Genomic DNA, 23,963 nt, shown 5'->3' with positions numbered 1-23,963 from the left:
CCCATCCTGCCACACCCCAGGGGCCAGCCGGTCCCTCCCGGGATCCCCGCGGAGTCCGGAGCCGCCCTACCGCTCCCTGGGCTCGCGGTGCCTCCATGCGCCGCCTCGGCCCCTGAGGACCGTGGCACTCCCCGCGGCCCCGCTCGTCACCCCGTGTGGGAGCCGCGCTATCTCCTCCGCGGCTCCATCACCTTCCCGGGCGCTCAGGGCGGCCCGCCCTCGGGCAGTGCCGGCCCCTCCCGGGGCACTAGTGCCGCTCCCCGCCCGGCCCAGTCCAACCCGGCCCGCCTCGGCCCCGCCCGGCCCCGCCCGGCCCGGCCCGGCCCGGCCCAGCGCAGCCCCCGCCCCTGTCTGCGGCGAGTGGCGGCGGGAGAAGGGCGGCGGCGCCGTCACGTGAGGCCCTGCCTGGCGCTCCGCTCCCCGCGCAGCCCCGCCGCCGCCAGCGCCAGCCCCGGCCCGAGCCCCGCCGCCGCCTATCCTCGCCTCGCCTCGCCTCTCCTCGCCTCATCTCCCCCGGCGCTCCCATGCCCAGCAGCGAAGCGGTGCCGCTGGGGCTGGGCGCCTGCCGCAGGTCGGGCGCGCTGGGCGGGATGCTGTCGCTGGTGGCGCGGCTGCTGGAGTGGCTGCGCTCGCTGTTCTGGAAGGAGGAGATGGAGCTCACACTGGTGGGGCTGCAGTACTCGGGCAAGACCACACTGCTCACCGTGCTGGCGGTACGCGGCCCCCGGCCCGGGGCGAGGCAGGGCGGTGCGGTGCGGAGCGGAGCGGAGCCCCCGGCGGGGCAGGGCCGCGGGGTGGGGCGGGCGCGGCCGGCCGGCGGGGCTGCTCCTTTCCCGGCAACAAGTGCGGGCTGCGCTGCGGCGCCCGCGGCCAAGCCGCCGCCTGCCCGGAGGTCCCGCGGCGATGCGGTGGGATGCGGCGGGAGGGAGGGAGTAAGGAAGGGCAGGCAGGCGGGGGAGAGTATGAGGCAGCTCTTGCATCGTTTGCAACCTCGAGAATTTCACAGCAGCAGACGTGTGTGTGGAAGTGTTTGTAGAGGGAGACAGAAGATGTCTCCTGGGTCTGGCTGCAGAGCGTGCCCATCTTGGAGCAGATCCGTGGGCATGGGCTCTTGCTGTGATTCAGAGTTGGCTTTTCATGTCCAGTGTATCCCAAAATAATACATTGTGCATCCCCCAAGGACATAGCTTGCCCATTACTGTATTCTATCCTCCCATCAGTTGCATCAATACTAATGTCTCCCACAATTCCTCCATAGCTCCTTCCCAGCATTCAAGTCTGATGCCAGCATTCTGTTCCCCCCCTGGTGATGGCCTTGCAGACTCTCTGTTGCTGACACCTGCCATGACATCTTCTCTGTCGCCATGCTGACATTCCTCATCTTTGTTTGCTGTGCCCTCCAACCTGCATTTAGGTCCATACCAAAGTTTCGCTTTCCATCAAAAAATGGAAATAAATATATATGTATGTTATCTTTGCTTACTACTAATCATGAAGCTTAGTGCATATCATTTTGTGCAAGGTGGTATTGCTTGTGAGGTGTATCACAGCTTCAGCTGCTACAAGATAAAAATTGCCAGATGTTCTTCAGCCATTGTCTTGAAAAGCTACTAGATCAGGAATCAAAACCACACTGGGAGATGTGTTGGCTAAAGTCAGAGAGATTGAGACAATGGAGACATCAGTATATGATACAAATAAGAATTTGTAAATTGTTATGGATTAAGGGAAAAAATAGGAGATTATGCATTAGAGTGAATGAAGAAGCGGAGAGAGAGCAGGAGAAAAAGGATTGGGGTAGAACAAGTGCCCAGTAAAAATATGTTTTGGGTGACATCAGCAATCAGTAAACAGAATATACCTGTAGCTGGTATTTTAGTTGGTTTGTTAGGCACTCAGGTGGTCTTGGTAAGAGAGGCCTCAGTGCTTCTTATGCCGATTGGAAGTGTTCATTTTCCAAGGGCAGGCCTTGGTGAGGAATGGGGAAAAGGCATGACAAATTACATTGCTTCTTGGGTTCTTTTCATGAACAGAGCAAAGAAGAACACAGTGGTTCAGAGACCTCAGTAGTGCGTGGTGTCAGACTTTGTGTGTAACTGTGTGTCCACTCCCTTGTACTATACCTGCCATGGAGTGGCATCATAGGTGTTTGTGTCTCTGATGTTAATACCTTGAACACCAGAGCACACCTGTAACTGCAGGTCTGATTTTCCCAGCAACTGTTACTTCATAAGAGTATTCTACAAGGCATTCATGTTTTGTGACTTAGGGAGGGTCACATTGCAGGTTTTGTAGCTTTTGGATTTCTCAGTCTGGAGATGACATGCCATGATACTCACCAAAGAAAGTGGTTGGAGAATTTTGAAAAAAAATAGGATAAGGCAATGAATAATAGTTTACTCTTGAATACTGTTGATATGGGAAGGGCAAACAGATTGGGAACTCTATGTATGTTTGTGAATATGTGGCTAGAGTGTGACAAGATGAAAATAACTGTTGCAAAATACAGGCTACTTAGAATGCAAGCTGCAGTGGATCAAGAAGAAATGGTTTTGGAAATTACTATTTTTTTTTCACTTTGTAAGAGCATTCAGAGATCCTGTGATGCTAAGATTGAATAAACAGCCTTTGAGACAGTCTCTGCTCTCAAGAGTTGGAGCCATATTCAGTCCTTTGTTGCCTTTTACTGTGGACATGCATTGAAATAATGGAGTACAATCTGGTCCACAGTTGATATGGTAAGGGGCAATAACAATGTTCATTATCAGTTCAATATTCAGAAACTTTTAGAGGACATTGCAGACTTCTTAGAGTCAGTTATTTTTCATCTGTGTTGGCATGTGATTTTTTTTTACTGAAATACGACAATAAACTTTTGCACTGCCTAAATATTCACAAAAATTAGGTAAAACTTAGGAAGCACAGTAGTACAGACCTTGTTACTTCATGGTGGTTAGGCAGTTACAACACTTGAAACAAAGCACAATAATCAGGGCTCTTGGACTAATGTGGGCAAAAGATTCAATCTATTGCTTTATTTTCTTCACTGTGTGGGAAAATGAAGAATGATAGACATAATACTTTCTTTGTATCTGGTTCCATTCAACCAGAAAGGGGAAATTTTAGAGGAAAAGACTAAAGACCAGTGAAGGGGATGCTAATTCTTTACATTCTATCCCCAATACCCGAGCAGTTATGGTGGTTTGGTTTTTTAAATAATTTTTGTCTTCCAGGTTAGCATATTACATATGATATATAATTTGCTGACAGGTGAGGAATCCTGACTTTCTATAGCCTCCTGAGTCAGCTCTCTGGTTTTCCAGGCATTCCTGCCCTTGAGTAATAATTCTACATTTTCAGTGTTTATGTGTTCATATGAGTTTACATGTTAGTCTTCCACAAACACACGCGCTATTTAACAAAGTCCAATATTTGACTGAACAGCACCCTGTGAGCTAAACCATAGCACTAAGTGCCATATCCAGTTGGTTCTTGTGCACTTCCAGGGATGGTGACTCCATTTTCCTGGGCAGACCAGTACCTGATACACAAGGTGGTTACTGGTTGGCTTTGCTTGACTACATCCAGTTAAAACCTTCTGTCGGTGCTGGGTATGTGTATTTGTATGAAACTGCAGGTGCTTTTGTCTTCACTTTTTTTTTCCTACTGCTGTTGACAAGTTACTGAAGCAGGGAAGAAGAGAGGAAAAAAGGAGACAAAAGATAGTGAAGATGTGTAGTACAGAATTTAGCAAGAAGATTCTCATAAATAAGGTTGAAATTGATGGAATTTGTTTCTTGACTGAAGGATCTAATACCAAACTCTGAAATCCTTGTGATACAATCAAGTAACTGTCAAAAGTTATACAGCTTTTAAAACCCCAGATTAACAGTTATTGACCTTAGATTGTAAAGGCAAACTGAAGCCAGAGTGTATTCTCACTCCACTGCAAACAAGGAAGAGTTTCAGAAATCATACAGCTCCCAGGAATAGCCCTGGAGGGGTAGACTGAGAGACACTTTGCTGTTCCAGTGCACCCTGGAGCTCTGATTCTCTATTTCTCAGATGAGAGGGAACTGATGGAGCATGGCTGCATCCTGCCTTGTCTACATACTGGTATTTTCTTCCAAGAAAACTCCCAGGGCACGTGGGTTGAGGAGGTGAACGTGGGCAGATAGATATGGAATGGCAGTGGCAGTTCCATAAGGTCCTGCTTTCCTTGCTGGGTGACTGGAAAACCAGAAATGCTGTGTATGTTGCAGAGAGTGCCTGGGCCTCTGTGTGGACATAAGTGACTAACTGCCTATTTTACTGTACCATGTCCAGGAGACACAATAGCTTGGTAATGATACATTTTCAAAAGGAAGAATGAACGAATTACCTACTTAGTTCTCAGTTTTGTCTTTATCCTCAAAGGCTGTCTTCTGTGGTGGGTGGAAGTCTGTAAGATTCCCATTGGCATGATGAGAAGTGTCTCTGTTGTGAAAATATTTCTTTGAACTGGGGGAGGAGGCAGCACTTTGGTTTTACGTTTGGGGTTTGAGGCACTCTGAATTTTCTTTTTTCCTTGTATTTTCTGTTTTAATGGCATTCTCTTAGCTCTGCAGCAGGATTCCTCTGCTGTCACCTATGCAGAAGAAACAAGTCTGCACATAGTACTCTCTACATGAGTAGTCCTTCACTGTTTTTATAGTTGGAATTAAACTATTGGTAACAGTAGTGAGAAACTACAGGGAAAAATCATGGTGTGGTCAGTTTTATACTATTTTATCATGTTGGGGGTAAGACTAGGTGACCTTTGAAGGTTTCTTTTAGTTCAAATCATTCTACAATCCTATATTTTTGCTGTGCTGCCAAAGGATCAGATGAAGAATTATCTGAAGTCTCGTGGTTTCTGGGGTGATCTTGGTTGCTGAATAGAAAAAAAGATCATTTAAGGGGACTGAAATGAACAGTCTTCCTTGATGTGACAATGCAGTAATTGAAGTGCTGCCCAATGCTCTTGCTGAAAATTAATGTGGTGTTTTACAGTGTTGTAAAATAAAGTTTTTTAGATTGTAAATGTGAATCTTTCTTGTATCTATCAACTGTTTTATAATAAATATAATTTTGGTTTTATATTCTAGTCGGGGCAGTTCACAGAAGATATGATTCCTACAGTGGGCTTCAATATGAGAAAAATAACAAAAGGAAATGTTACCATAAAGGTAGGTGTGCATGTTTGAATTAATACAGAGGGACTAAATAACACAGTAATTTCAACTGGAAATATGAAAGACGGGAAATTTCTTTTAAGATTATAGGATCCTTTATCTGTTCCTCTAGCTCCACAGTAACTTTTTTTAAAGCAAATAGTCATATAGTAATATATTTCTCTGTTACATTAGTCTGTTTGAGTTAATTATATTCCATGCCAGACAGAAGCTTTGTTGCACTTTTTTGATTTAGAAAGGTCATAAAATGTGGAGATACTGAGGTAGCTGAGTGGACTCCTGTGGGTGTAGCTGTCTCCTCTCTCCCCCTCAGCCCCCTCCTCCCAAATGTAAGTGAAATCTGGAGCCACTTGACTCCTAACTTAGGCATCTCAGTGGAGAATGTGGTTTTAGCTCACACGTTATCTATGCTGAACTAGAACATCTATCTTAAGTCAGTTATCAGGGAACTGTCTCTTAGAGCTATAGAGACACATAGTCATCAAAATTAAGATAAATCACTCCAGTAGCATTAATGCTCTGTGTGTTGTTTGATTGTGGAGGGAGCCTGGTTGATTAGTCTTGATCAAATTCACAACTTCTAGCTAAAATTAGGTTGAGTCTTGATTTTTGTCTTTACTTTGACTTTTCCCTCCTTTTCCATAAAATGTTAGTTTTTTTTCTCCCTCAGTTCTACAGATACTCTTCCTCTTGTTTCGTATGACTCCTAGACCACTGATCAAAGTCCAGAGATGCCACAGTCAATAAAAATGTTACCACATTCAACCATAGTTCATAAATAATCCACAGGAATAGGAATTTCGTTTCAGTTCCTTTGTTTCCTTTCTTTTGCACAGAAACACTGAGGCCATGATTTATAGAGAAAAAATATAACCATAATTGGAAGGCTGTACCAATGCTGTTGCAGAATTGTCAGATATGGAAGAAATCAAAAAAGTTGTTGACTGTTCATTAAAGTAGGCAAAAATCTTCTATAAGTAAGCAGAGTCTTCAAAATAAAATATTTTTGAGCCAGGATAGTTCAAGAAGGAACTGACTAATAGTTTATACCAGAGTTGTCTGTGCAAATGATGTCACAAGATTAAGTTGTGCAGAGTGTGTGTGTGAGTTTCTGTGGAACTGTGCCTTGTTTTATGATCTCAAAAGTAAGTCTATATATAGCTGCTATAATAGAACTTTTAAGAATAAGGAGATAATACTAACATAATTAATATATTTATTAGTTTCAAAAGTGATACTTGTTTTGGAAGCAAGTATGCACAGGAAGATATCTTAACTCACTGCCATGGTCTCTCTGCTACAATGTCTTGCATGGGAGAGAGGAGATTTATGTGTTTTTACAGTTTGACAGACTTTAAGATAGTTAGTTCCCCAAGACTTAGTCCCGTTCACAAGATTCTTTGATATCTGGCCGATTTGTCTAAAAATACCATTTATTTGACACAGAACATAAGAAACATACAAACATAGAACAGATTGACACACATAAACACACAATGAATACATAATTGCAACACATAATAGCTAAAAATGCAATTATGGGGTAAAACCTTGCTTGAACTATAAAAATAGTTAAAAATGTAAGAAATGCTTGCTTGAACTATAATGCAAGTTAAGAGATGCTTGCTTGAGCTAGCTGAAATGCAAGTTAAGAAAGGTACCTATAAGTTAGCCGGAATAATACAATTTAGGAAACTCAATGGTCTTACCAATACTCAATTTGGAGCTGGAATACATTAAGACTTCCTCACTCAATCCCAGGGAAGTAACCACAGGGCTGTGTCCAACCCTGGGGAGAGGCTTACTTCACACTCCTATGTCCATGTAAAAAGCTTCTACTTTTGCTGAGTTTTCGTGGTGTTTTATAGGGAAAAGAGTGTGTATTTGCGGTCACTTGAAAATTCTTCACATTCTCTCAGTGTCTCACTCTGAGTTCCAGACGCCAGCATTGATAGTCTGGATTAAGCTATTGACTTAATCTGAGCCATCGATCTCAGCTAGCAATCAGGGAGAGAGAGAAGGGGGGGGTGTTTGTCCTGCCACATACAACAGCATACAGTGAAAGTGAGGGGTGTCGGGGAATACGACTCCTATTCATAGATGCTTATATCCTTGCAAATCTGTCAGGATAGAATACTTGCATGTCACTATGCCTGTATCCAGGCTAAAATTTTACAGCCTGATTGCTAAAGTTTCCAAAATTATTTTACTTTGAGAAGAATGACATCATTTGTTGGTAAGTTGATGACTGAAGAGTGATAAGGGGGTGCCGCTTGCTAGAATCCTTTTATGAGATATTTGCAGCCCAGTAACAAGGATTCAGAGTGAAATTTTCTTTAACCTTTTTATCCCAACAAAACAGGTAACCTTTCTCATAGAAATACTATGGTATTCAACTGTCAGCTATTAAAATTAATGGATAAAGTGTTATTTTACTATATCTGTGAAATTCTTTAACATGACAGGAATGATCTCTATGCTAAGCAAAGACCCAGCATCGTGTCTGACCTTTTTCAAAGGTTTCAGGGGACACTGCAAGACAGAATCAATTAAACTTACTATAAAGTGAGGCTGAGAAATCGTCTGGGTCAAAAAGTCAGCAAGTGAAAAATTGGCATTCTAGAAGTGTAAGATTGATCACCTTTGGAAAAGTAAGTTGCAAACCCAGCAATTATGTGGTATTAATCATTTATCTGGTTTTGGCTGTATTTTGGGGTAGGCCACTAAGAAGCAAGTACTGTGTTAGTGCAGTGTCACTGCCTGGGTTCTTTACTTCAGCTCCATCTGCAGATTCTGTACAATTCCAGAAGGCAGAAAGAACTGAAGCCTGTGGTCTTTCCTCTCTTCTGATTTTGGCAGTCATTTCCAGAAGCCAGTAGATTTATTCTCATTTTTAGTCTCTAATCTTTATATGTAAAAGTACGGTCACTGGCATTTCTGTGTGTATAAGTATTTATCTGAACCACACTAAAAGAAAAACACTGATTTACACAAGCCAAAACATTTTGTAGGAAGATGCCAGTTTCATATGTTCTTGAATTGAAGCAAAACATGTTTAAAAATGTAAGGCTGTCAGCTTTAATCATGAATTGTCTAATTTTGGTTTATCAATATATTTAATAGCCTGTCACCTGTTATTTCCAAGAAAAGGAGGCAAAAGAGGAGAGATTTTACCACACTGTGTTTGAAATCTAAGCAGGAAGCTTTATATTTTGAGGTTGTGGTTGAGGTATTAAAGTACAGGATGATTTCTAGCATCAAAATATTTAATGTATTACAACTTAGGGGTTTGCTAGAACTATTATAATGAAGTTCATTACAAAACTGATGGCTATCCTTTTTTCTTTCCTGACAAAAAGATCTGACTGAATTGCTTTGAGATTTTAATTCAACAAGTTTTGCTGTTTGCTGAGTGATTTGATTTTGATGGATTTTCTGTATTTTTGGATCTACTTAGTGTCAGTAGTCCTTTTGCTTGGGTGAGATTTACTGTTCAACAATCTAGACAGCAATTAATAAAATTAACTTTAACAGGCCAGGTTTCAGAACCTTAGAAGACATGAATCGTGAACTGCTGTTTAAAGTGATTGGGAACCTTCAACTAACCAGCCTTTTGTTCTTGCATTGATGGTCTTAGAATAGTCTCAGTTAAAAGGAGATAGAGCACCACAGACATGTAGGCACACATTATGTCACAGCTTCATCTCCTTTGCTCTTGCACTTGTTTTTCTTAAAATGACACCACCAGGCAGATTCTGCACTTCCCAGCCATTGCAGTCTGGAAGGAGCAGAGAGCAGGTGCTCAGAGGGCTGGAGCTGGCGGGGCTGGGCTGTGGTCATCCCGGCTGTCACCACTAGATGCCGGTGTCCCTCCACCTCACCCAGTGCAGGCCGGGCTGCAGGAGGGCAAAGCTGAGCTTCTTGCTGCTTGCACTTTGCTCTAATGTGGCAGAGGGAGGATGAAGATACCAGCTCTGTGCGTTCCTCTGCCAGCTTCCTTTGTTGCAGCACTCCTCCTCTGGACTATAGCGTTTTCAGGTCTCCACACATCCTCATGGAAGCAGAATGCTCCTGCTTTGTAATCCTTCATCCTGCTTTTCAAGTTATCTTACCTGTCGTATCATCATTCCAAATGTCATGCAGTAATACCAGCCTCTGTGTGTACTCCCTGTATAGCTCCAGCTCCAGTGTTTTAGCACATACTGGCTATTCTGTATGGCTTGGGTCACTCTGAAAAAGCTGTGCTGTGTCTGGGCTGATTTCAAGTTAAAGTAGTTACTTCTATAAAAAAGGGATTTTTGCTGGATGTCCCAGTGATTTATGACAGTTGGCTGTAAGGAAGAGCTGTACTGGTGGATTCAAAAGGGCTGTGATCCACGGCAGGAAGCCCAGTTACTAGTGCTAAATCCCAGGGGTTGTTCAGTGTGTTCATTAGGTACCTGGATGATGGGACAGGTGCCTTGAACAGGTTTGCTGGTAGTACAAAACTGGGAAGAGTGGCTGGTACAGCACAGAGTCCTGCTGCCATCCAGAAGGACCTTGATGGCTAGAGAAATGGGCTGATACGATCCTAAGGAAGATAAGTTCAAGGTCCTGCACCTGAGAAAGGTCAACCCCAGCACCACCACAGGCTGTCTGCCTGGAAGCAGCTGTGCAGAAAGGGACTGGCGGTCCTTGTGGACACCAAGTTGATTGCTGGTAAGCTGTGTACCTTCGCAACAGAGATATCAGCAGCATACTGCTCTGCATTAGGAAGAATTTTTACAGCGGATCTAAGGAGGTGATCCCTCCCTTTTATTCAGCAGTGGTAGGGCCATACCTGATGTGCTGTCCAGTTCTGGGCTTCCCAGTACCAAAGAGATGTGGAGCTACTGCAGAGCCCATGAAGATGATCAAGAAACAGGAACATCTCTCATGTGAGATGATGCTGAGTTGTCTGAGACTCTTTGGCATAGATAAGAGAAGGCTCAGGAAGATCTCATCAATGGAACCAGAAGATGGCAACCAAACTTTTTTTTGAGGTATTCAGTGACAGTACAAGTGGTAGTGGGCACAAATTGAAATATTCCATTTAAACCACAAGAAAGAAACATTTTCACTATGAAGAGGATTGAACTTTGGAACCAGGCAGGTGCTGGAGATTCCACCCTTGGAGCAGTTTGCTCTTGGTGACCTTTCTTTGGACCAGGGAAAGTTGGATTATGCAATTTCCAAAGGCCCTTGCCAGCATCGGTGATTCTGTGAAGAGGAGTTAGCTGAGGATTAGAGTGGCACAAAGAATAAATGTAGAGCTTCCTTGGAATTACTCTAGGATCAACTAAGAAGGAAAAGTATGAAAGTACTTTCCCCCCTGTTAGTTTGAGTAAAGCCTTGGGTACTCTGTTTGTCCTGGGAGTTATGTGCTGTAGAAGGTGAGACAAGACCATGCACGAGATAGGAATGCTCTAGGAGCTCCTACAGTTGTCCAGACACAAATACCTGGGGCCAGAAGGCAGTGTCCTGAGTCAAACAGACAATGTTGAATGTTTCACCAGTCATCCAGAGTAACTGTCAGAGATCCTAAATATGAGGATCAAGAGTTGATCTCAAGGGTGAATCAGAAATTTGCCCAAATATCATCTGTAATTGTTTCTTACAATTAATTCTTCCATGAAGAAGGTTTTACAACATCCCTTGTTTTGCACAATGTTCTTTCACTTGTCTTGAAAGGTTTTTTCCCTTGTATCTGACAAGAATTACTGTCATCACAAATTGAGCTGCTTTTCAATTCTTATATATCTGGCAGCAATTTCCTGGGAATCATTATGGTTTTGCTCCCCTCTCCCCTCTTTATAGGTCATACTGTTAAAGTCTTGCCCTTTTTATCTCATCAGGCGTCTCTGAAATTTGCCTGTGTCTGTTCTGTAGACTGATGCTCAAAACCAATATAGAAGCCTCCCAGACACTGAGAACAGGGCAGTATATACATTTAAAATCATACATGAGATGCATCTGATAGTCCATGCTGATGTAAGACCTGCAGCATTGTTGAAATGTGTTGCGGTGCATGCCTGCAAGTTCTAGTGCTCAAGAGACCAGCTGCAGGGAGCTGTGACAGCCTGGACTGTTCAGGTCATGGAGACCTGTGGAAACCAACCATGAGCCCCTGCGGTTGAAGAAATTATTTCTAGAGACTTCTCCTTTGTTCCGTCTTGAGTTGCTTATTATTGGTTCATTTGAATTGTATCCCTGTCCCTCTTCCCTCTGACTGTCCTGGTTGGTCTGCGCACCAAACCACTCCCCTTTCCCTTCCCCATGTAACCCTTTGTCACTGGCTGTTCAGGGCTTGCAGCCTCCAGACTTCCAGCCCTCAGCCCGTCCCCGTCTCTCCGTCCCTTCTCACCATCCCTGGACCCTCACCTGAAGACCCTCAAATAAATCCCTGGAAGCCTGCAGACTGCGTTTCGTCCATTCTTCTGTCCCACCTTGTTTCCTGCCCGCCTCTGTCCCCCAGGGACTCCGCAGACTGGTCAGTGAGTCTCTCTACCAGGGCACACCCGGCAGGTGCGCGGCGTGGCAGCTCGCCCTTTCTGTGTGGCTTCGGGGCGTGCCGCCTGAACTCGAAAGCAAGAAGCCACAGAAATGCACATTTAGTTTGTGATCTAATCAAGCTTTTTGTCCTGCACCTCTACCTGGGTATCCATTTTGTGCATTTGGCTCGCTCTGTCCAAATGTAGCATTCTGAACTTGTTTGTGTCAAATTTCAGCTGCCTTATTTCAGACCATTCCTCTAGCTAGTCCAGGTACTTTAGGATCTGATCTTTTTATCCACTCCCAGCTTACAGTTATCTGCAGCTTATATAAATAGGTGTTCCATTCCAGCGTCCACTTGGGACACCTGGGAACCATAAATGCTGTCCCTGCTCAGCTCTCTCTTCAGCATCTTTGCCTCATTGTTAAATGCTGTGAATCTGTTAGGATTGCTCAGACTTGAGAGGTAGAGGGCAAGGAGAATACATGAGGAGAGTGCGAGGAGAGTTATTCTGTCATGGGAGAATGTCCTTTTCTTGTCATGTCTACCAATATTAGATTATTCATTCCTGGCATACCCACTGTTGCATATCCTCCTGGATTTTCGCTGCTGTTGAGCAAATAAAAATTTTTGCTTTGATGGTTATATGTTCTTCAAGGACAAGCAACAGTAATAATCACTGCAGTAGTTACAGATTGGCTGATACGAGCTATAATGTCCTTGCCTCTGGTCTCCTTCCCCTCAGTCTTCCGAATGCAAGGTCTGTCTGCAATTTAGACCTTCACCAGAGTTTTTGGATTATGATGTCTAGAGACTAATCCATGATCACGTGAAGAGAAGGTACAAAGGATTGCACGTGGTCATGCAGTATCAGGGCTTTCTGCTTCTGACTGCTGTGTATGTGTGAGCTCATTGGCCGCATCTTACATGTCATTGGTCACATCTTAGGCTTGTCTGTGTATATTGTGGTGGTGTTGGATGTTACTGGTGCTGCCTTATTCTGCCCAAATACTCCTCTGTGCTTACAATTTCCTCACCTGTTTGTTTAGGTTAGGTATTATGGCTGATATTTTCTGAAGACTTCCAAGAAGAAAGATATGTTTCTGAGTTCAAATATTTGTAGTGTTGGATTAATCTTGCAGGTTAAGATAGATGTCTGAATGTAAAGAGCTAGATGTCTGCAGTGAGGCTTAAGCTCTTTTAATAATAGTCAGAGGAGCTGTAGTCAGTACTGTCAAGCGTAGAGCGTAATTCTGTCATCCTAAACAAGATGTTGCATCTGATCAGCTGAATGGCTGTCTAGACTTTGCTGACTCCTGTGAGATTAGAGGTACTGAACCCACACATTGACATCAAGATACAAATGTGCTATTTTACAATTCTCTGTCCATAAGAAATATGCTACCCAGCATGTCTGAAAAACGCCATGTAACATGACATCTAGAAAATACTTTTCCTGCGACTTGCTCATGAACTATCAAGCCTTCCCACAATATGAGGGAATTAAAAGAAACACAGCTAGAGCATTAATGAACCTTCTTATAACTGAAAGCTTTCACATGCATTTCACATGCTATCCACATGCGTTTTTGCTCAACTGTCATGGTACAGCTCTGTGCAAAAGAAAAGGATCTGCTCCTTAAACATAGCTAATAGCTGCATTCTTGAGATGGAGCCTTAGATCCTCATGAAGAAATTAGAAAGAGATATATCCAAAGTTTCTGGTTTTAGAAGAATTTAACAGGTAAGTATATGGTAAACAGTGATTCCATCATAGTGATTGAGTTGACAGATTAAAACATTTCACTATTTAATGAGAGTGTAGACCTGCCAGCACAATAAGAATTACTATACTACAGGAGTAGATAAGAACAATTAATACATTGGTTTATAAAATGCAGTACCAACAAGATATGTGCCTTTGAGACTGAGCCTGAACAACAACTCCTTGAGATTTTAATCTCCTGTGAGGCAATGGTACCAGGTATCAAATAAGTTTTTTCTTAATTTCGTCATTCTGTAAGATTTTTCTGATTCTTAAAATCAGCTGATCTTCTAGGGATAAAATTACCTTTTAAACATTACAAAACTTTTTTTCCTGAGTGACCAATAAAAGCTATGGGAGAAATTTGAAGTTCAGTCTCTTTTTAAAAACAACCAGACAAAGTAAACTTCTTTTTGTATTTAGCTGTCTGTTCAGCTGTTAAGGTGTAGTGTCCTGCTTCTCCCTGTTCATACCCAGAATATGCTTTTTACCTGTGTATTAAATACTTGAATACAAAAATAGTTGATCATACAAAATATGCACGGCTCATGCAAGAAAACTTCTTTAACACTAAGACCTCTCTCCTTTCCTTCCTGGGTGCCTCTTGTATTCTCACAATTCTGTTCAGTCATGTGCTGTGAAAAGGGTTTGGTGCAGAAATTTGTGTTTTGAATAAAATAGTTAACTCTCTCAGTGGCTATTCAATATTCAATATAATAATTCAATATAATAAAGAGTATTAGAAAATTACTATTAGAGCCATTTTGATTTCAAAGGGAAAGAGGTGAGGAATTTTCTTCATTTTATGCATTTATTTTTTTCCATATTTCAGATAATTATAACTTCTTATATTGATGTAAACTTGGTTCCAAAGCACTGTTAAAAACACCTAGTCTATCTTGTGTCCTTCATGTTGTACTTTAATGAATAACTGTAAGCCTGATTAGGGAAACTGACTGGAAATGACTTATCTTTCCATTGTTTCAAGGTGACTTTTTCTCCTAATGAGAGTAATCTTGTTCTGCAGTGCAATTTGATACAGTAAGATATAGTATATCATCAAACAAGGACAAAACCAGTATTTTTTATCTTGTATTATTTATTTTGTGATTAGTCCACGCTACATCATCTTGTAGATTTTCATGGCTATCAGCATTCCAAAAATCTAATCTGACTACTAGCTTGCCCTATCATCTTTCCCTTTCTTTTTTCCTCTGGTCTACCAAGAATATAATTTAGTTTCTTTTTCCAGACAGACAGATGTGCACCAGATGGCTTTGGATAGTTTCAAGGTCTTGATGAGTTATTGGAATAATTAGTGTTGGTGTAAGTTTTGTCACCTAACCATAATGCTGAACTGTGTACTCATCAAGGTTTTAAAGTACAAAGGTTTATATTATTAAGACCTTTGATTCACTGCTTCAAATGTTAGTGCAGATAATAATTGATACCCACTTCATGGTCAGAAGCTCGTTCATATGTAAAATTTTTGCTCTTATACAGGGATCAAAGGCACTCTACATTTAGGTGATGCAATAATTTTATGACAGAAGGAATGGTAAGATATCAATCAGGGAATGATTTTAATGTTGAATTGTGAAATACTTCTAAAATATGAATGTAAGATATTGAAAATTAAACAGAAATAGACACATAAATATGATTTAAAGGCTGTGAAATTAAAAAAAATAGTGGACATCAATTGAAAAAAGGCCTTATCCCATGTGTCTGTGAAGTCTTGCTCTTTTGTGCAAATCTTTGTTGCCACAGCAGGTTTAATACATTTGGATTTATAGTGTAAATGTGAGGACAGCTCTTAAAAATTTTGCTTCTGTGTACATTATTTCCAAGTTTAGTTTTTTCCCAAATACATATGCCTCCCAGATCTGGTATACAGTATATATTGTTTTGATAGCTAAAATAAGAAATAATTACTTCTCTTTGTCCTTGACAAAGGAACAAATCCATTGCTTTTATATTTCAGTGTTCATCACTGTTTTAATCTGTGTGTCACTTGCACCAGAACTGCCTTTGGATGTAGCTGCAACAGCTATATTATCACGCAGCCCTGGTCTGCATGATGTAGATATGTTCCCTGGTGTTTTGATCTGAGAAACAGCTTTGAAACAAGATACTGTCATCCACCAAAACCACCAATTTTTTTTGCAAGTAAAGCAGAATAAGTAACTCCTGTACAGAAAAATTATGTGTTAGCGTTTTAACAGGTAGGAATTCTGTGGGATTGCCTGGCACTAATAGCATGTGTAAGTATTTACAGTATTGGAGCTTTTATAAATTCATAGCAGAATTTGGGCTTTCTTTCCTTAAGAATCCCTTCTTAATCACTTCAGACCTATCTATACTACTGTTTCCTTTCTGGCTCTGGTTAGTTAATCCATGTGTCTTTTAATGCACATTTGTTGAACAAATGGGAGAGCTGTGGAGGTGTTGGAGCCCCTTGGAGTGTATCATCCCTTACATGGATTCAGTCTGCTCTCTGACCAACTCTTTGTTTATTTAATATCTGTCTATCCTGTTGAAGATCTGATGCATTCTTAAATCAGGTCTCCTAGCCACATTAAAAATTCAGCTGCATTACTGTTTCATACAACAATGATACTTTTTTGTTTTGAGACTCTATTTGCAATATTTCACTTTACTATCTGAGTAAGATTTTTCTTTCAGTGAGTGGGAAAGTGTAACATTCTCCAAAAGAACATTTCAGTGTCACAGGACTGACTCACTCTGTGAATGTGTCTGTCTCCCTCCATTGACTGGAAGGGGCCAAGAAGACCTTTTAATAACATTTTGGAATTGGCAATACAACCTGCATGCTGCATGTCAGAGTTCATTTATTCTGTTGGGTTAGTACTGTATAGTTCAAAACCATTTTGGGGCTGGAGTGTTCTTACCTTTTCCAGGTGTGGGACATTGGAGGACAGCCAAGGTTTCGAAGCATGTGGGAGCGTTATTGCAGAGGAGTCAATGCAGTTGTGTGAGTTTTCTTTTGTATGTCCACAGAAAATGTACTTTGCAATATATATTATTATAAAATTAGATATTACATTATATTATAATTAATAATATGTAAATAGATACAGTTTTTTTTATGTCCACCTCCATCACATAAGAAGACCTATTACAATAAGAGTAGTGTGTTTTGCACATGTCACATCCCAGACATATAAGTAATTACATATTCCAGGGCATTTTTCCCCCACAGGCTGTATTTAACTCTCTGTCTTTCTGTATCAATAAATGCAGGGCTTATACAATTCTGGATTTTTTCTAATGCTGTTGTCAAAAGTTTGTCATGTTTCATATGTTTTAATGCAAATTTCTGCCAGTAATGGTAAATGCCATAAATAACTGTATTCTCATTGCAGTTACATGGTGGATGCAGCAGACTTAGAGAAAGTAGAAGCTTCAAAGAATGAGCTGCACAGTTTGATAGATAAGCCACAATTGCATGGAATTCCAGTAAGTATTTTCATTATTACTCTTCCCCACATGTCAGCAGTGTAGCCTAAATCCTCATGAGTTGCTTCCTCTGGTCTCTTGAAAATTCTAGTTTATATATGATGCAGCCTTGATACACTGAGCACTCTTAGAAAAATTACTGTGATTTTTTTTTCACAGTACTCAACAACTTACGAGTGCTGCAGTGTGTTTGTACATTTTCTGGTCTAAAGATCAGAATAGATTTGGGAAAATTGTGTTTTCACATGTGGCATTATCAGACAGTAATTACTTCCAGACAGCCCCTTGTTGGCTGGGTTTCAACCAGTGACTCAGGTATGTTTCTGGCAGTATCTTAAGGCATGTGAGATCCATCTTTCTGGAGGTTGGCAGACAGTAACATCAAGTAGGGTCCTCTGCCTCCAGAGATTGTATAGGAGCTTGGCTTTTTATGCATCCTGACTTTTTCTTGACTTAGTATTTCAAACTAAATTGTGTGGAAAAAATGCAAATACGCATCTGTTCTCCAGTTGGAAGTGTCAAAGAATAGTGTATTCAGCTGAAATTCTAATGAGGAGTTACGAAAGTGGAGACTAATGTTGCTTATATAAATGTAATCTGCCAATTTAGGAATCTACCAGGTTATCATTGGTCTTTATGTTGAGACCACCAAGCGGGAGTTCATACCTTTGATTGTAAGAAAGAAAACAGTAGTACATACAAATGAGGAAGAAGTTGTTTACATCTTGTTGGCTCTTCCTCAGCCCCTTTTTGTAAGCAATTATTTGGACATTTGGCCACTGCAAGTAATCGAAGTTGTCTGAAAATGAGTAGACAGTGGAAGGACGTAGAGAATGCAGTTGAACTGTGTCAAAACACTGTTAAAGCCACAGAGGGAACTTCCCATAAGATAAGCCACCATAATGGGAACTTGAGATAAGCACAGATGCTACAGCAGCAAGGAGGTAATTCCAGGCCTGATGGAGCTGAAGGGTTAGTTAGCATGTGGACATCCTACCCATCTGAACATTGCCACCATGGCAAACTGGGAAAGGAAGTAAGTGTTTATACAGATGCCATCTCAAGTTATGGGAATGGCATCTACAACCATGGATACCTGGGAGGACCTGGTCTGTATAAAAGTGGTACCTCCAGTAGACAGTCAGTCTCCCTCTCTCTTCTCCCTCCTCTCCCCCCACTATTCTCAAAGGAGAATTTTTGAAGTGATTCTGCATATTTTTTATAAGGTTTTCTATAATTGTTGAGATTTTATATATTAATTGTCTATTGAACAAATTCTACAGAAATAATAGTTATGCTGTTCATGGGGAGTGACATTGCCTGTCCTTTGCGCTCTCTTCACGTGGTGTTTTGCTTCTCACTTTTCCTTACTGAAATGATTGGTCTCTCATATCTTCAGTAGTATTTAATTAAGTTCCTTGCCTTTTATATGTTATAATATCACATTCAAAATGCCCAGCCTGACCAGCACAGTAATTTCAAAGGTGCAGTGATGTACTTTTTGCTTGCTTTTATTTCATATATAGTAATTAGTATTGAACTTCCATCAATTTATTGTGCTCAGGATTTGGCACTATAGATTTTAAAGCAGCTTTATTAGTCTGGACTGCAAGTAATGAGTTTAATATGTTCCAGATTCATGGTATATAATGGGACAGTCTTAACTTAGAATTGTAGCACATCTAGAAAACCATAATACAATCCTAATTAGAGAAACCTTCCATTGCTTACTTTATCTTAGCATGTCTTCAACCTGTTTATCTGACCTTCATTTATACTTGAAGACTTAAATAGGAGCTTTGAAGTTCCAGCGTCTATTCGGTAAATTTTCTGCATTTCTTGGACTCAGTTGCTAGTGGCTGCCTTTCAGATTTCTACCATGGAGAAAAGTGGAGGGAGAGGAATTGGTCATTTGGCTGGTGCTTAGGTGAAACTTGGTTTGGAGGCTGAGCCGTTTAGTGTGTCAGTGTTAAGATGCAAGGGAGCAAAAATCCATAGAGAGGACTGTGTCTGGGTCTTTAGGACTCAGCCTCTGCTGCTGGGGCCCTACTTTTGAGTAACATTGGTCTGGTCCTCTGAATTGTGTATCCTTCAGCAGCTTGAGTGCACCTAATGCATGTTCTCTTCCACATTTCTTTGCATTTAATCTGACACCGTCCTATAAGGCCATCCAGAATGGAGAGATTCACTTCCAAAGGAGATTTCTGATACTAGTACACCCAGAAATAGTTTGATCCAGTGTTTTATAGGCTGTACATCCAGCACCTGGCCCTGACTGTGACTGGGATACCCATGATGCTCCCACAGTCATTGGTAATTTTTAATATGTCCTCTGTTATATTCTAAATAGCTGCAAGTTCCAGAATAATGCCAACGAAATTGTCATTGCTCCTGGATTTAATATGCATATGAATGATTTCTTTCAGGTGTTAGTTCTTGGAAATAAACGAGACCTCCCAGGTGCACTAGATGAGAAGCAGTTAATTGAGAAACTGTAAGTGGCTGGCTTTTGTAAAAAGCTCGAGACTGTGAAATTTGATAATGTGAGAGAAAATCTTTGGTAGTCTATTGCAATAACTGGCTATAAAAGATGTTATTTTACATTCTCAGATATTCCACTTCAAGCTCTGCTTGCACCTGTCACAGTGATCTAGGCTGATAACTGACTGCAGTAGATTTGAACATCTCTTGATTGTTTTGGTTGCATAAAATTATTTCATATAATCCTGTTTTCCAATCACTGAAGATACAACTCCTGTGGATAGTAATAGGGTCACTTTGACTTTTCACAATACATTGTAATGTTAGTTTAATGCTTGAATGGCATCAGAACAGAACCATTTCAAACTACTGTTGGTAAATTTAAGCAAGTCAGGTATTTTTGACATATATCCAAAGCAATATGCATGTCTGTGTCACTTGTGTGAGGATAAATAAATGAAAAAATAACAAAGTGCTTAGAAACTCTGAGGGGGGGTAGGAGAATTCCCAGAAAGAAGTTGATTAAGAGTCAGTTTCTTCCTAAATGTGGAGGCATCCTTTAGTAGGAGTCAGATCTGATATAGTAGATATGATATGGTAAACATCGTGAAGATAAATGGTGTGTTCAGTTGAGTACTGTTATTTTATTATGATTTACTGGAGATAAAAACTCAGAATTTTAAGTGAAAAAAGTAAAAGGTGAATGGTAAGACATGGGTAATACTTGGTTGCCACCACTAAATGTTATTTTTAGTTTACTGATTTCTGGTTTTATTTTTCACTATTACACTGACCTAATGAAAAATTAAAACTTTTGTGAAATGACTTTATAACTTTTTAATCCTTATAGTTTACGAAATGTGTGGTTTTCTGTGTGCAGTGGCATATTTTAAAATTTTAACATCTGAGAATAGAATTGAACCCACTGAATAAAAAGCAGAAAACATATAATTTAATGGAAATTTCAGTTTTCAGTGTTTATGGAGTTATAACAGTACTTACCATTTTTGTTTCTGTAGAAACCTTTCAGCTATTCAAGACAGAGAAATCTGTTGCTATTCTATTTCCTGTAAAGAGAAGGATAACATAGGTAAGCTTCTTCTGGTGTCATCAATGTATGCTTTGTACTTTGGATCAGATCAGGTTTGAACATCTACCTCCACTATGTTATTGAAAATCTCAATTTACATTGAAAGGTATTTTGCTATTATTGTATGTGACTGTACTTGTTTCAACATATGATTATGTGTATTTAAAAATAACTTGTAGAAATATTTAGTTCCATGAGAAGTTCATTTGACAGGGACCTTCGAAAAACTCATTTAAAGGCTAGAGTAATTGAATCCTTTACAAGAAACCTGTGTTATTTTTGCAAAAACAGTAGCTGCATATGAACACCTTCCAATTATTAGGTTATCCTAAAAAAAGTTGCTGTTTTGCTCCATACACAATTTTATTTGGTAGGCAGGTTTTACATGCATATAGCTTTTCTTGAACTGAGGGACTGGTGCTTTTTTTCCAGCTGAAAATGCAGTGAGAGTGTCCTGTAGTCAGTGAAGACCTATCCCCGTGAACTTGGCTTCCACCTGCCTTTGCTTTTTGCCTTTTCCTCTCCTATCTTCCACTTCCCTGTCCCTTTCCTCTGTCATGTTCTCCTGTTCCCTTCCCTCCACAGGGCAGGAGGAGGGGATGAAGCACAGGCTGAGCCAGCAGCAGCAGTTGCCTGGGGGCATTGCTACCTCTCTGCCACCCTTCCCTACATGCTGCTAAGACAAGTGGTGCTGGATGGGAGGGATACAGCCTGGCTAGATATTTATAGCTGCCACTTGAGGAAGCCAGACTTGTTAGAAGAGCTGGGCAGCTCTCTAGGGCTTAGCTGAGTGAGAAACTATGAGAGTGAGAATGGGAGGAAAGCCAGTTTCTCTCAGCAGCAGGGGAAATTTCCATCCTACACAGGGAGGACCAGGTAGTGGAGCTGGTGAGGAGGCTGTACCTTGGCACCTGGGCTTCAGTGAGCTGGGGGAGATTTCAGCTGAGTGCAGAGTTGTGTTTGGCAGTGAGGGCTTTTCCTGGAATTGGTGTAGATGACTTGGGCATGTTAGTTTGAAGGAGACCAGACCCAAGTTTGCTGCAGCGTGGGTTGCAGCTGTTACCTCTGAGAGGGAAATGTACAGAAGGTGCTGTTACACTGCAGAATATTACACTTCAGGATATAAGGACGGTGGAAGACAACACAAGAGAGTTGAAGGGCAGTGAATGTGATCGAGGTTTTCAAAATGCTGCCCTTGATCCTCGTCAAATTGCCAAGGCTGCAGTGGAGATTCTCAAAAGTGGGATTGTGACTGGAAACTGGTGAAAACAGCTTATTTTCTGAAAGTATCCTGGAGAAAATAGATTTTGATCCTGGTCCATTTATATGGATGTCCTGGAAGAGAAAAGCATGCAACAAAAAGCATGCTAAAATTTGCATGAAAGAATGATCACTAATGCAGAACAGTATAGGTCACTTGTGGAAGTTCTGGGAGCAGTGATGAAAAAGTCTCAAATCCTAACTGAGACTTGGTCAAGTATTTTCTGGTGCAATATTGTGCCTAGAAAGACTAGCCAGGTTCTTGAATATTTGCCAAAAACAAAGTAAAAAATGGGAGCATGCTGCTTATATAATGTGTGTTTGGAACTGTGTGGGCATTGTTGGAGCACCATGTGCCACATTTTGAGGAAGACCTTGAGAAAAGAGATTGGGCAAGAACCTAGGGAGATGAAAGGGCTTGAAAGTACCGTTTATAATGGAAGACTAATGCAAATATATTTAGTTTATTAAATGGATGAAGCTTCTAGCATGTTAAGAAGAAGACTGGGAGCTGTCTTCTTCCTCTGCGTTTTTGATTGATGTCAATGCAGTTGAATGAGATGATACTGTTTTTTCAGTGCAAACAGCAGCCTAGCTAACTGGTCTCCTCAGGAAGTGTAGGTGTAAGGCTGGCAATTACTGTGTCCTGAGAGACTGTGGAAGATGATTATGTGGTTATTAGCTTTGCTGTGAGTGCTGTGGGCTGTTTTTTTCTACAATCTCAGTGCCTGAGCTGGTCTGCAAGGATATTCATGGAGTGCTGTCTTGAACTTAGGACAAATACAGCAACAAATTTCAATTTGAGGGCTAGAGCTGTTGCTGCCCCCTGACATCCTTGCTGCCTTCCTGACAGATGTTAGTGCCTTGAGGCAAAAACATCTAATCTGCTCATGAATCAGTTTGTGAACTACTGCAGTTTTCAACTCAATGCATAAGATTGCATCAGGAGGGGTGCCAATTTCAGCTATCAAATTTTAGTTCAGTGTTGCATGTCTTTCAGAGACCTTGGACTCCTACAACCTACTAAATAGCTTTTTAATGTATTGTCAGATGGTTGCCCTTCTCATTCCTTCTGTTTGTGTATTTGCCTTTGTTCTCACACAACATTTCATTCCAGTTTGGATTTTACAGTTCATTTTATGGTCATCTTAAATCTTTGCTTTTTCAACAGTTCCTTATCTGTGGCATAGAGAACTTGATGTCAGTCATATTTCAGGAATACAAAATGACATGATTAAAAAAAAAGGGAAAAGAGTCACCTGGAGGTTTAAGTTCTGAATTTTAATTATGTGTGAATGAGAACCTGTGGTTTCTGGGTTTTGTTTGGCTGGGGGTTTTGTATTTGTATAAACCTGCTGGTGTTCAGTTGTGCTTCTACAGTCTGTGAACAGGCCGTTGAGTTTTTCATTTTGTTTCATCTATCCTGGCAGACATAACATTACAGTGGCTTATTCAGCACTCCAAATCAAGAAACTGTTGAAGAAAACTTTTGCTGAAGATAACTCTTCCCCAATCACTTTGACTCCTATCAGCTATACACACTGAAACGATAAGGAATGCAACTGTCTACTACCAGGACTCACTGTGGTCATATTTGTTAATAGAAGTAAATTTGAGTTGTAACTTGTCAATTTTTATTTTTTTTTAAATCCAGCTATTTGTCTGCCTAGGTGAAATTCCTGAACGCCTTAATACAAGACTGGAAGAAATCAATAATTTTTTGAGCTGAAATGTTTTGAGTTTATGCATGCAAATTTTCAAATACATCATATTTTTTTTTCTAATTTGAAACTGAATAAACTGTGCAGTGGAAACAAATGACTGGGCTTTTTTGAATGTAGCATATAATTATTCACATGTAGTTAAGTACTAATAATCAATTAAAACTATAATTAAGGGCTTATTTGAACAAAATGCTGATATTCAGAACACTTTCAAATACTCTGGAGAGAAGGTATTTACAAAGTTATGTATCTGTAGTTACTTAGTTTTCCCAGTCACTAATGTGAATTATCCATATTAATATTCTTTGGGAATTGAAAAATAAATTCTAGACAATCCTGTCCTTCTTTATTGGGAGAGGAAATAGTCTGGAATTGCAGTGGATATTTTTGTTTCTTAAACAGACAGTAAAATAGAGAGCAGGTGAGATCATGTGCATTC

General features: G+C 40.8%; 1 protein-coding gene across 1 annotated transcript; it reads left to right on the top strand.

Moving 5' to 3' along the window:
- Positions 1 to 356: 356 nt before the first annotated feature.
- On the top strand, positions 357 to 23,618 carry LOC146443284 (ADP-ribosylation factor-like protein 8B). The gene is made up of 7 exons (XM_085041975.1): positions 357 to 713; positions 5,127 to 5,207; positions 16,411 to 16,484; positions 16,876 to 16,969; positions 19,396 to 19,463; positions 20,470 to 20,540; positions 23,231 to 23,618. The coding sequence occupies exons 1-7, from the start codon at positions 525 to 527 to the stop codon at positions 23,278 to 23,280; spliced, it is 627 nt and encodes a 208-aa protein (XP_084898101.1). The 5' UTR covers positions 357 to 524; the 3' UTR covers positions 23,281 to 23,618.
- Positions 23,619 to 23,963: the final 345 nt, after the last annotated feature.

The sequence above is a fragment of the Lichenostomus cassidix genome, chromosome 1Aa (assembly GCF_008360975.1).
Source record: "Lichenostomus cassidix isolate B80296 chromosome 1Aa, HeHo_3.0, whole genome shotgun sequence".
NCBI lineage: Eukaryota > Metazoa > Chordata > Aves > Passeriformes > Meliphagidae > Lichenostomus > Lichenostomus cassidix.
This window is presented reverse-complemented; position numbering and strand designations above follow the sequence as displayed.